General features: G+C 43.4%; 1 protein-coding gene across 1 annotated transcript in view; it reads right to left on the bottom strand.

The window, feature by feature from the left end:
• The window catches only part of LOC126458367 (heparan sulfate glucosamine 3-O-sulfotransferase 1), a 145,193-nt gene that overhangs the window by 109,565 nt on the left and 22,712 nt on the right, over positions 1 to 12,916 (bottom strand). Inside the window, exon 3 of the mRNA XM_050095379.1 lies at positions 3,601 to 3,803. Coding sequence (XP_049951336.1) covers positions 3,601 to 3,803 — 203 coding nt within the window. The remainder of the gene's footprint in view (positions 1 to 3,600; positions 3,804 to 12,916) is intronic.

Here is a 12,916-nt window from a genome sequence, read left to right as displayed (position 1 = left end):
TATACAATCGTTCAGTTTAATTAATTACCTCAAATTTCCCTAACATGAACTGGAACTAAAGACCATGGTAGGAGATTAGGTTCTGTTGCGACCAGTCCATTTACTTCTTTAAAAAATTACATCGCATATGAACAAGGGAGGCCGTTGCACAGTATTCATATTCAATTAAAACCCTATTTTTTCAAAATAACATTTATTCAGCAGATACCGAAAGACAAAAGACCATGTTTTACACCCACAACTGTAATCCAAACGCATCAGATGAATTAATGTTACTAAGATATAAATCAGAAAATTAAATAATACGTAACTTTATGAATTTTATGCACTCGAAAAATATAAAGGCAGTTTTGGTATCGGTATGAATATTCCTTTAAGATGAGAAATTTTATACATAAATTCTCAATCCTTTTAAAGTTCTTAAAAATTTCACTTATTTTCGAAGATAGGAGGCAGGTTACAGAATATTATAGTGGACTCAAGTCTGATTGCTACGTCACTAATATGCGTTCAACCCAATTTAATTTGCAGCTGATAACCTCTTTTACATTAATACTGTGATAAATGAAAGTAAATCTAAACAGCTTAATCCTATCATTAAATACTATTTTATACTTCGTTTTGTGACGTGATATCCCTCCAACTGGTGCATAGTGCGATGTCTTTCGATACATTTTGGATAGATACAGACTGAACCAATGTTGTTGCAAGTGATATTTTAATTTTTGTGAATGCTAAGAAAATGTAATCTGGCAACCGCGTGAGAACGGGTACGTTACCCGTCACGAGCGACTTCTATGGTTGTTTACAAAATAAATCCTGGGCTACGAATACATGTTCCCATTTATCAATATTGTGGTGTCACCGCCAGACACCACACTTGCTAGGTGGTAGCCTTTAAATCGGCCGCGGTCCGTTAGTATACGTCCGACCCGCGTGTCGCCACTGTCAGTGATTGCAGACCGAGCGCCACCACACGGCAGGTCTAGAGAGACGTCCTGGCACTCGCCCCAGTTGTACAGCCGACTTTGCTAGCGAAGCTATACTGACCAATACGCTCTCATTTGCCGAGACGATAGTTAGCTTAGTCTTCAGCTACTTCATTTGCTACGACCTAGCAAGGCGCCATTACCAGTTTATATTCAGTGTAATAATGTCTAAACAAGAGCGATGTTCTCCAATTGTGGATTAAAGTTTAGTATTCCAAGAACTACGTTCTTTTCTTTACAGGATAATTACTTTACCTTGTTCCAGACCTCACGCCAATCTGCGTGAGCTTAACGCGTGCCATTCGGCTATCTTACAGTGGCTTGGCTGTCTGGCCAAGTCACTACAAATATTTACGAGTACATCGAACACAAATAGGAACCTCGACAGCACAAGTGAGCTTCGAGACTAGAGACATGAAATTGACCTCAGACATCAAATTCACCACATTCCATTATCCTCTTCTGTGGCAACCTCTTCATCTCACACTTACACAAAGTGTTGAATGTTGGTTCGATATAGTCCAATCTCTGTTCTACCCTACAGTTTTTCTCCTATACCGCTTTCTCCTGTACCACGAAAGCTAGTCCTTGATGTTTTAACACAAGTCCTATCTTTCTGTCCCTTTTTTCGTGTTTCCCATATATTCCATTCTTCGACAATTCCACGGACTACTTCCACATTTCGTATTTTCTCAGTCCATCTAATTTTAAACATTCTTCTATAGCAGCACATCTCGAACGCTTCGATTCTCTTCTTTTCCGGTTTTCTCACCGTGATAATTCAACTCCATATAATGCTCTGCTGGAGACGTACATTCTCAGACATATCTTTCTTAAAAAAGGCCAATGTTTGATACTAGTAGTATTCTCTTGGCCAGGAATGCCCTCTACGCCTGCGCTATTTTACTTTCATGTCCTCCTTGCGTTGTCCGTCATACATAATTTTTCTTCCAAGGTAGCAGAATTACTTTATTGCGTTTACTTCATAGTCCTCAGTTTTGACGTCAAAGTTCTGCTACTCCTCATTCATTTCCTCTTTCTTCTGTTTACTGGCAATGCATATACTGTACTCAGTAGACTTCATTGTGTTCAGTAAATCCTCTAATTCTTCCTAGCTTTCACTGAGAATGACAGTGCCATCAGCAAATATTATCATCTATCCTTTCACACTGAATAATAATCACACTCTTGAACCTCCTTTTTATATTCGTCATTGCTTTTTCGATGTACAAATTGAACAGCAATGGAGAGACTGAATCAGTGCCTCACAACCCCCTTATAGCCCGAGAACTTCGTTGTTAGTCTTCTACTCTACTTGCTTCTTCTTGGTTTTCATACATATCTTGTATTACCCATCTTATGGCTTATACCTAACTTCTTGAGAATTTCGAGTGCCTTGCTCCACTTTACACTATGAAACGTTTTCTCTTGGGGGCAAATCAAATGAACACGTCTTGATTTGTCTTAAATATTGCTTCTATTATCAACTGCTTCTGTGGTGCCTTTATCTTTTCTAAAGTCAAACTGATCGTCATCTAACATATCTTTTCCATTCCACTGTACATTATTTTTGCCAGCAGCTTGGATGCACGAGATGTTAGGCCGATTGTGCTATAATTCTTGCACTTATCTGTCCTTACTGTCATCGGGATTATGGGGATGATATTTTTTCCGAACGTCTGATGATATGTCCCCGGTCTCATTGAGTCTGCCCGCCAGCTAGAACTGTCGTTTGTTTACCGCTTTCCGCAACGACCTCGGAAATTCCGAAGGTATGTAATCTATCCCTTCCGCCCTATCTGGTCGCATACCTTCCAAAACTCTGACTCCAATACTGGGTCCCGTATGTCTCCGTGTTACTAGAGGAAGCCGAAATGCAGGCGTTTTAGCTCACGCAGGTTGGCGTGAAGAGGGAAGAACTATACTGACGTGAGGTCTGGAACATGACAAGGAATGAGAATTCAGAAAGCGGACGTAATTAGTTTCATACCATCATGAACGTCGCTCTTGACGGTACATGATTCACAATATTATCTGTTCAGAATAGTAACTGAATATGGCGCCTTGCTAGTCGTAGCAAATGATGTAGCTGAAGGCTATGCTAAACTGTCGTCTCGGCAAATGAGAGCGTATGTAGACAGTGAACCATCGCTAGCAAAGTCGGCTGTACACCTGGGGCGAGTGCTAGGGAGTCTCTCTAGACTAGACCTGTCGTGTGGCGGCGCTCGGTCTGCAATCACTGATAGTGGCGACACGCGGGTCCGACGTATGCTAACAGACCGCGGCCGATTTAAAGACTACCACCTAGCAAGTGTGGTGTCTGGCGGTGGCACCACATCCTGTATCAACTCCCGTTTCTTCTTCAGTTACTTCATCCGACGTTTCCTCGTCGTCATAGAGACCTTCGACGTAGTCCCTTCACATGTCTGCGGTCTCCCTCGCGTTTAGCAGTGGATGCTATATTTAATGCGGGTGTAGAGGTTCTTTTTCTATCGACCGTAAGCATAGGTAAGGCCACAGCGCACCATAGGGAGCCTGGTACGTGACACGAACATGCAGAATGGCTCGCGCCCTACAAGGCGACTGGGAGAGGCGACGGACGGAGACTCACCTCGGGCGTGACGAAGTAGCTGGGGCTCTTCTCGATGGTGATCTGGCCGCGGAACGAGTGCGGCATCTTGCGGCGGTACCAGTCCAGGCCGCGCCGGTAGTTGTCGTCGCGGTCGAAGAAGTGCACCTCGCCGGCCGCCTTCTGCACGCGCGGGTGCAGCGCCAGCATCTCGAGCAGCGCGCGCGTCCCGCACTTGCGCACGCCTGCGGGCAGACGAAGGAGGGCCGAGCTGTAGCACGCAGATTATACACTCATCCACTGCTCCCACACACTGTAGCACTTCCACTTCATAAAAGTAAATGAGATCGAGGTTACCGTTCCATTTTATTTGAAAACATCGATGTAGATAATCTTTATGCTGCGATTCATTACTACCAGGGTCACTCCAAAAGAAATGCACACTATTTTTGTAAAAATATAGTTTTCATTCCGCATGTGTGAAAGTTTTACAGTGTGTAGATACATCCTTCCCGCTTGTTTTCAAACTTAGTTCAACCTCTTCCCGTGAGTGGTGCCGTCACAGTATGTCTTCAAGATGGCTGCTACACTTGACGTTCGTCAGAAGCAACGTGTTGTCATAGAATTCCTGTGCTGTGAAAAAGAGACAGTGGGAAACATCCACAAGAGGTTGAAAAAGATGTATGGAGATGCTGCTGTCGATCGCAGAGCAGTTAGTCGGTGGGCAAGCAGGTTACGTGATGAAAGCGGGCACGACAATATGGAGGATTGTCCTCGCATCGGCAGGCCTCGTACTGCACACACTCCAGACATTGTGCAGAGAGTTAACGAATTGTTGATTGCTGACAGACGCATCACAGTGAACGAATTGTCACGCTACGTTCGGATAGGGGAAGGAAATGTTCGCAGAATACTGAAACTGTTGGCGTTAAATAAGGTTTGTGCCAGGTGGGCTCCCAGGATGTTGACAGTGGCTCACAAAGCAACAAGAAAAACGGTATGCAGCGAAATTTTGGAACAGTGCGAGAATGGTGGAGATGAATTTCTTGGAAGAACTGTGACAGGTGATGAAACATGGCTCCATCATTTTTCACCAAAGACGAAGAGGCAATCAAAGGAGTGGCATCATGAAAATTCACCCGAGAAAAAAAAAAAAAATTCAAAACCACACCTTCTGCTGCAAAAGTTATGGATACGGTGTTTTTCGATTCCGAAGGACTCTTGCTTGTGGACATCATGCCAACTGGAACCACCATAAATTCTGATTCATATGTGACGATAATGAAGAAACTTAAAGCTCGACTGAGTCGTGTTCGACCACATCGGCAAAAGCAGGATGTTTTGCTGTTGCACGACAATGCACGGCCATATGTCAGTCAAAAATCCATGGAAGCGATCACAAAACTCGGATGGGCAACAGTGAAACACCCACCTTACAGTCCTGACTCCATGTGACTATCATCTCTTTCGGAAACTGAAAGACTCTCTTCATGGAACAAGGTTTGAATATGATGTCTCCCTTGTGCACGCTGCCAAACAGTGGCTCCAACAACTTGGTCCAGAATTTTACCGTGCGGGTATAAAGGTGCTGGTTCCAAGATGGCATAAGGCAGTTGAGAGGAATGGAAATTATGTGGAGAAACGAAAATATTGTTCCTAAAGGGTGTATCTACACACTGTAAAACTTTCAGACATGTAGAATAAAAGATGGATTTTTTTTAAAAAAATACTGTGTATTACTTTTGGAGTGACCCTTGTATATGCAAATATGCTAACACTGTAAGTTATCCCTTACGTGAAGTTCAATATGGAGGCTCTGTTGGAAAAAATTACCAAGAGTAAATGCTAACAGTGTGCAACTGAAGAGTGTAATCCAAAAACCTGCTAAGTGTCAGAAATGTAGCACAGAAGTTATCCTTTTAAATTTTAATATTAAATATAGTCCACACTAAATAGGACAGTTGTGGGTAGATTGTTTGCCGGAAAAAAATTAGTACACCCTTTTAGAGATTTTCAACCCACTTAAGATTTATGTTTCAATAGTGCATATGGAGTACAAGAAATCAATACATTTACCCAACAATGGCACATGCGGTTCGGAGGTACCAGGTATCAACCAATGCTTAAACACCCATATTAGTACGTAGTGTATCCCCCACGGGCGGCAATGCCGAAGCTGACTCTATCATCTAGCCAATCATACACGTCGCGAATACTGTCCTGGGATCCGTTATTCCACGCCTGCTCGACCTGTTCACGTAGTTCTGTAAGAATTGTCGGTTGACGAGTCGCATAAGTCACTTCTCGCAGCATCATATTCCACAGGTGCTCTATTAGAGACAAGTCCAGTTGTATACTTAAATGGATATGGTGTCTGTTCTTTCGGGCATGTCCGAAAGAACAGACACCATTGATGCAGGCGTCTAGAACGAAATTAGAATTATATATTAACACCTTCAGCTGCTGACGGGCGTTGATATATCGACGGGGACAGGTGAAAATGTATGCCCCGACCGTGACTCGAACCCGGAATCTCCTGCTTACATGGCAGACGCTCTATCCATCTGAGCCACCGAAAGAGCAGACACCACATAAACATAAGTATATAGTTCTGGCAATACTGGCCATGACCTCCTTCTTCTGTGCGGCTGCACACATATTAAACGAACTCTTACAGGAATTTGTAAGAATGTCTTCCATGAGTAAATGTGTTGGGTAGGGACACTGCGAATGTAGTGTGTGGACTTACAAGGTGAAAATGTGGGTCTCGCAGGAGGCGTGCGAGAAATAGTCCCTGCAGTCGCACTATCCTCTGTGCCCTCGGTGGCTCAGATCTATAGAGCGTCTGCCATGTAAGCAGGAGGTCCAGGGATCGAGTCCCGGTCAGGGCACACATTTTCAGCTGTCCCCGTTGATATACACTCTGGCCATTAAAATTGCTACACCCCGAAGATTACGTGCTACAGACGCGAAATTTAACCGACAGAAAGGAGATGCTGTGATATGCAAATGATTAGCTTTTCAGAGCATTCACACAAGGTTGGCGCCGGTGGCGACATCTACAACGTGCTGACATGAGGAAAGTTTCCAACCGATTTCTCATACACAAATAGCAGTTGACCAGGAAAGTTTCCAACCGATTTCTCATACACAAATAGCAGTTGACCAGCGTTGCCTGGTGAAACGTTGTTTTGATGCCTCGTGTAAGGAGGAGAAATGCGTACCATCACGTTTCCGAATTTGATAAAGGTCGGATGTAGCTTATCGCGATTGCGGTTTATCGTATCGCAACATTGCTGCTCGTGTTGGTCGAGATCCAGTGACTGTTAGCAGAATATGAAATCGGTGGGTTCCGGAGGGTAATACGGAACACCATGCTGGATCCCAACGGCCTCGTATCACTAGCAGTCGAGATGACTTATCAGCATGGCTGTAATGGATCGTGCAGCCACGTCTCAATCCCTGAGTCAACAGATGGGGACGTTTGCAAGACAACCATCTGCACGAACAGCACGAACAGCTCGACGACGTTTGCAGCGGCGTGGACTATCAGCTCGGAGACCATGGCTGCAGTTACCCTTGACGCTGCATCACAGACAGGAGAGCCTGCGATGGTGTACTCAACGACGAACCTGGGTGCACGAATGGCAAAACGTCATTTTTTCGGATGAATCCAGGTTCTGTTTACAGCATCATGATGGTCGCATCCGTGTTTGGCGACATCGCGGTGAACGCACATTGGAAGCGTGTATTCGTCATCGCCGTACTGGCGTATCACCCAGCGTGACTGTATGGGGTGCCATTGGTTACTCGTCTCGGTCACCTCTTGTTCGCACTGACGGCACTTTGAACAGTGGACGTTACATTTCAGATGTGTTACGACCCGTGGGTCTACCCTTCATTCGATTCCTGTCAAACCCTACATTTCAGCAGGATAATGCACGACCGCATGTTGCACGACCTGTACGGGAATTTCTGGATACAGAAAATGTTCGACTGCTGCCCTGGCCAGCACGTTCTCCAGATTCTCTCCAATTGAAAGCGTGTGGTCAATGGTGGCCGAGCAACTGGCTCGTCACAATACGCCACTCACTACTCTTAACGAACTGTGGTATCGTGTTGAAGCTGCATGGGCAGCTGTACCTGTACACGCCATCCAAGCTCTGACTCAATGCCCAGGCGTATCAAGGTCGTTATTGCCGCCAGAGGTGGTTGTTCTGGGTACTGATTTCTCAGGATCTATGCACCCAAACTGCGTGAAAATGTAATCACATGTCAGTTCTAGTATAATACATTTGTCCAATGAATACCCGTTTATCATCTGCATTTCATCTTGGTGTAGCAATTTTATTGGCCAGTAGTGTATATCAACCCCCTTCAGCAGCTGAAGGCATTAATACATAATTCTGAAGTTCAGCTATCGTGCTGGTCTTGCAGAGCGCGTTGAGTTTCAGGGGCAGTACGTGGGCGAGGATTATCCTCTGGGAAAACACACCTTTCTGTTGCAAGGACGGAAAAGGAACGGGTCTAAAAACATTCTGCATCTAGCAACCGCTGATTAGAGTCCCCTTCAGAAGCACCAAAGCTGAACGAGAGTTGTAGCTTATCGCACCCCAGCCCATAAGGCCTGCAGCGAGGCCAGTGAGTCGTGGACGAATGCGCTCTGCCAGACAGCGCTCCTCAGGTCTGTGTCGTAAGCGCAAATGAGCATCACTTACGTACAGGCTAAATACGTTTTTCTGCTTTCATCGTTGAAGACTACGGCGTCATTCCATTCACCAAGTGATCCTATGACGGCACCAGTCGTGCCGTGCGCGTCGAAGCAGTGGGCTATGTGGAAGATGAGCAAGAGGCTTGCGTGCCCGCAGTCCCACTGTTAATAAGCGGTTCGCAACAGTTGGTGCTGACACGTCTGGGCTCACAAGCCCTCTTATCTGTGCTGCTGTAGCTGTACCATCCGCCACTGCTGTCCTTACAATACTCGTTCCTGCCGGGCATGCGTTGACGTCCAGAACATTGCCTGCTAGTGCGAGAATGTTCCCGTAACCGCTGATAACAGCATCTACTCTACACCGATACTCTGCAAATCACACATAAGTGCCTGGCGGAGGGTTCATCGAACTACCTTCACAGTAACTCTCTATTATTCCACTCTCAACAGCGCGCGCAAGAAGCGAACACCTATATCGTTCCATGTAAGCTCTGATTTCCCTTATTTAGTTTTGATGGTCGTTTCTATCTATGTAGATCGGCGTCAACAAAATACTTTCGCATTCGGAGGAGAAATTCGTGATTGAAATTTCGGGAGAAGATCCCGCCGCAACGAGAAACGCCTTTGTTTTAATGATGTCCAGCTCAAATCCTGTATCATGTCCGTGACATTCTCTCCCCTATTTCCCGATAATACAAAAAGTGCTGTTCTTCTTCGAACTTTCTCGAAGTACCCCATAAACCCGCAGCAGTACTCCAAAAAAAAGGGACGAAGTAGTGTAGAAAAGTAGTGTAGACAGTCTCTTTAGTAGATCTGTTGCATCTTATAAACGTTCTGCCAATAAACTGCAGTCTTTGATTCGTCTTCCCCACAACATTTTCCTGTGTTATTTCCAATTTAAGTCGTTCGTAACTGTAATTTAGATATATTTCGTCAGATTTACAGGATTTAGATTTGATTAATTTATCGTATAACCAAAGTTTAACCGATTCCTTTTAACACTCATGTGGATGACTTCATACGTTTCATTATTTATGGACAATTTCCAATTTTCGACAATACATATATCTTTGCTAAACGGTTTTGCAATTTATTTTGATCATCTGACGCTCCAGTAGGCGATAAACGACAGCATCAACTGCAAACAACCTAAGACGGCTGCTCAGATTGTCTCCTAAATCGTTTATATAGATAAGGAACACCAGAGGGCCTACAACACTACCTTCGACACTGCCAGAAATCACTTCTGTTCTACTCGATGACTTTCTGCAATTTATTACGAGCTGCAACTTGTCTGACAGGAAGTCAGTTTGAAATCCTCTGTCAATACCACACAGCACTTCGTGTGAGTAAAAAGCTAGTTGTGTTACACAAGAACGATGTTGTCTAAATCCGTGTTCACTGTTTGTCAAAATATGGTTCCAATGGCACTATGGGACTTAACACCTGAGGTCATCAGTCCCCTAGACTTAGAACTACTTAAACCTAACTAACCTAAGGACAACACACATATCCATGCCCGAGGCAGGATTCGAACCTGCCACTTTAGCAGCAGCGCGGTTCCGCACTGAAGCGCCAAGAAGCGCTCGGAAACAGCGGCCGGACACTGTTTGTCAAAAGACCGTTCTGTTCGAAGTAATTGATAATGTTCGAACATATTATGTGCTCCAGAATCATGCTGCATATCGACGTTAATGATGTGAGCCTGTAATTTAGTCGATTACTCATATTTCCCTTCTTAAATACTAGTGTGACCTGTTCAACTTTCCAGTCTTTGGGTACGGATCTTTCGTCGAGTAAGTGGCTGTATATGATAGTTCAGTATGGAGCTATTGCGTCAGCATACTCTGAAAGGAACCTAGTCAGTATACGGTCTGGATCGAAAGAGTTGTTTTTATTAAGTGATTTAATTCGCTTCACTACTCGGAGAATATCTAGTTCTAAGTAACTCAAATTGGCAGCTCTTACTGATTCGAATTTTGGAATATTTTTTGCGTCTCCTTTGGTGAAGGAAGTTCAGAAGGCTGTGTTTAGTAGCTCTGCTTTAGCAGCAGTGTCATCGATGGTACTTCCATTGCTATCGCGCCGAGAAGGCATTAATTGTGTCTTGCTGAAGCATACTTTACATACGACCAGAATCTCTTTGGATTTTCTGCCAGGTTGCACAACTTAGGCAAAATGTCCAAATTCTGTTGCAGTTCTCCGAATGGACCATCCCACCACTCGCAAGGCCACAATTCGACCATTTTCAAACTCGATCAATTGGCAGTAGGAAGCATGTGTACGTCTCCGTGGCATGATTGTGTGCTTGCTTCACACTTTCGCGCCACACTAAGCCTTCTGGCTGTGAGCATTTCCTATTACAGGCTAGACATAGATGGCGCTATAGTAACTATGCTACTACGCACTCTGTTCGCGGACGACGTTGAAACTATTATCAGCACCTCTACTGCCCCCACGGGGCGTTTGTCGGTATCGGGTCAAAATGGACGGCATCTTTCAAGGTGTACTAATTTTTTGCCGGCAGTGAATTAAGTAATGATACTGTGTGTCACATTAGTAGCATGAATTGTTAAAGTCAGAAATATTCATTTACTCAAAAATCAACTAAGTGTCAAGGTAGTTTCAGATCTATTACCAGCAGTCTAATTGAATGAAACTCAAAACACAAATCAGTCCACATAAGTTTGACGCAAATTCTCATAAAAAGATTTTTCTTTTCTTTGCTAAGTAATCTTCGCCCTTCAGTTCTGTTGAATATTACATTTATGATGTCAGAATCCTCCGCTCCAGTTTTTAGAATATTAACATTTTTTCAAGTTTCCAATTCGCTGATGATATATTTCACTTCTAGTATTCTGGGATTGCTTGCTTTTATACGTACCATAGTTACCTTCGAGATGTAAAACTTTTTTCTTGTTAGTCAGGAATCTACAGTACAGTGAATATTAATGACATTTAGTTAAGTCAATGACTTCAAATTTGTTAGCATATGTAGCAGATCTTACAATGTCTTGCAGGTCTTCAGATACAAATGCACGCGCACGCTCTCCCTCTTCTCACTCAGCGCAATGTCCATATTGCACAGCAAGTAGCTGTGGCCGGATACTAAGATCTTTTGTTCAATGATGTCAGGACTCCAAGTGACTCAAGATAAAAAATCATCCTGTTTTTATTGAAGTCAGCTATTGATACTTAGCAGACCCCTGGGTAAACAGGTGGGCAACGTAGCAAAGCTTCCACCTTACGATGAATGAATTAAAATGAACTAATCACTGTGGCACATAGTCCTGGGTGCACTGGCAATTTTACGTAGATGCGCTGTAACGCATCAACTAATTCATTTAAAACGGCACATACCAGGTTTTTTCGTTACACTCTTCAATTGGTGTTTCACTGACCGTTAGAGCAGATGCCTGTTTACCTCCTGTCTTCTGTATCTATCTGACTATCCCCACCGGAATTATTTTCCACTGGTCGATGTTTCTAACACGCTGTTATAATCAGTGACATTCAGTGTGGCTTTATGCATTGCTGCTACGTCGCTACGATGATTTCCAAGTCCTTAAATACGTGGAATCCATTTTATGTATTGTTCCAATTAACGAAAGAAATAACAAGTTGACCGTTACCAATCAGTTTTCATTTATTTCACAATACATTTCAAAGTTTTAAACCTCCATCAAAAGGTGGATTTGTATGTTTTAATACGACATGTGTGTGTTATGTTACGACTTTGGGATAATCTGTGGCACTCTCTCCAATAGTCACAGGCTCCTTTCTCTATCGTAATACATCGCGTATAAACTGTCACACTTTGTATACAAAAATTTTCTCTATAAATAAAAGTAAGAAGAACCTTGTCCATATAACACAATCAGTTCTACGTGATATCCAGTCTAAACTTATAAATCACTGTAATGATCGCGGAGTCTGATCACAAATATTAAACATTAATTCACTATACTTACTTTCATGTCCTTTATGTTCAAATTAATATATTCCAAAGCAAAATTATACTTTAAATAACTTTCCTGAATGAAAGTAACCAATCATAATTGACCAGCGGAAAAATGCTGCATCGGAGAACAAAAGATGCAGATGTGTTCCTGTTTATTTAAAAGATCCTGATTAAAAAGTGGGATACCAACTGCCTCATTCTACCTTCATCAGCACCTTTAAATTTTAGCATGCAAACGTTCCCACTTGTCTTAACATGAAACTCACCTCAAACTCACACAAGCTCCCCTAACTGCAACTCACTCACACACACTAGACCATCGCTGTAAGTCGCTCATACCGTCTACACCCAGTTGCCCATTCTTGTTCACACATTCAGTCCAACTCATTGTCACTATCTCTTCGTGTCGCTCTGCCGTTGTCTCCTGTCTCACAGTCACAGTCACCTTCGTTCTGTCCTACTGCTACAGTCTCCCCTCACTGTCACCGTGCCCCTCTTGCTCTCTCTTACTATTTGTATGTCATTGGATATATAAATGGATACACTGCACTCTGCAAAGACTCGTCATTTTACACACAAAAGGAACACCATGTATAAAGGAAAACAAACAGCTAAAAAGCATACAGAAAACACACACAAAGATAAAATGTAAACAAAATTAAAATTTGGTGCCTAACTGACTGGTG

This window comes from Schistocerca serialis, chromosome 1 (genome assembly GCF_023864345.2).
Source record: "Schistocerca serialis cubense isolate TAMUIC-IGC-003099 chromosome 1, iqSchSeri2.2, whole genome shotgun sequence".
Lineage (NCBI taxonomy): Eukaryota > Metazoa > Arthropoda > Insecta > Orthoptera > Acrididae > Schistocerca > Schistocerca serialis.
The sequence above is the reverse complement of the archived record's forward strand: the minus strand, read 5'-3'. Positions and strand labels throughout refer to the sequence as shown.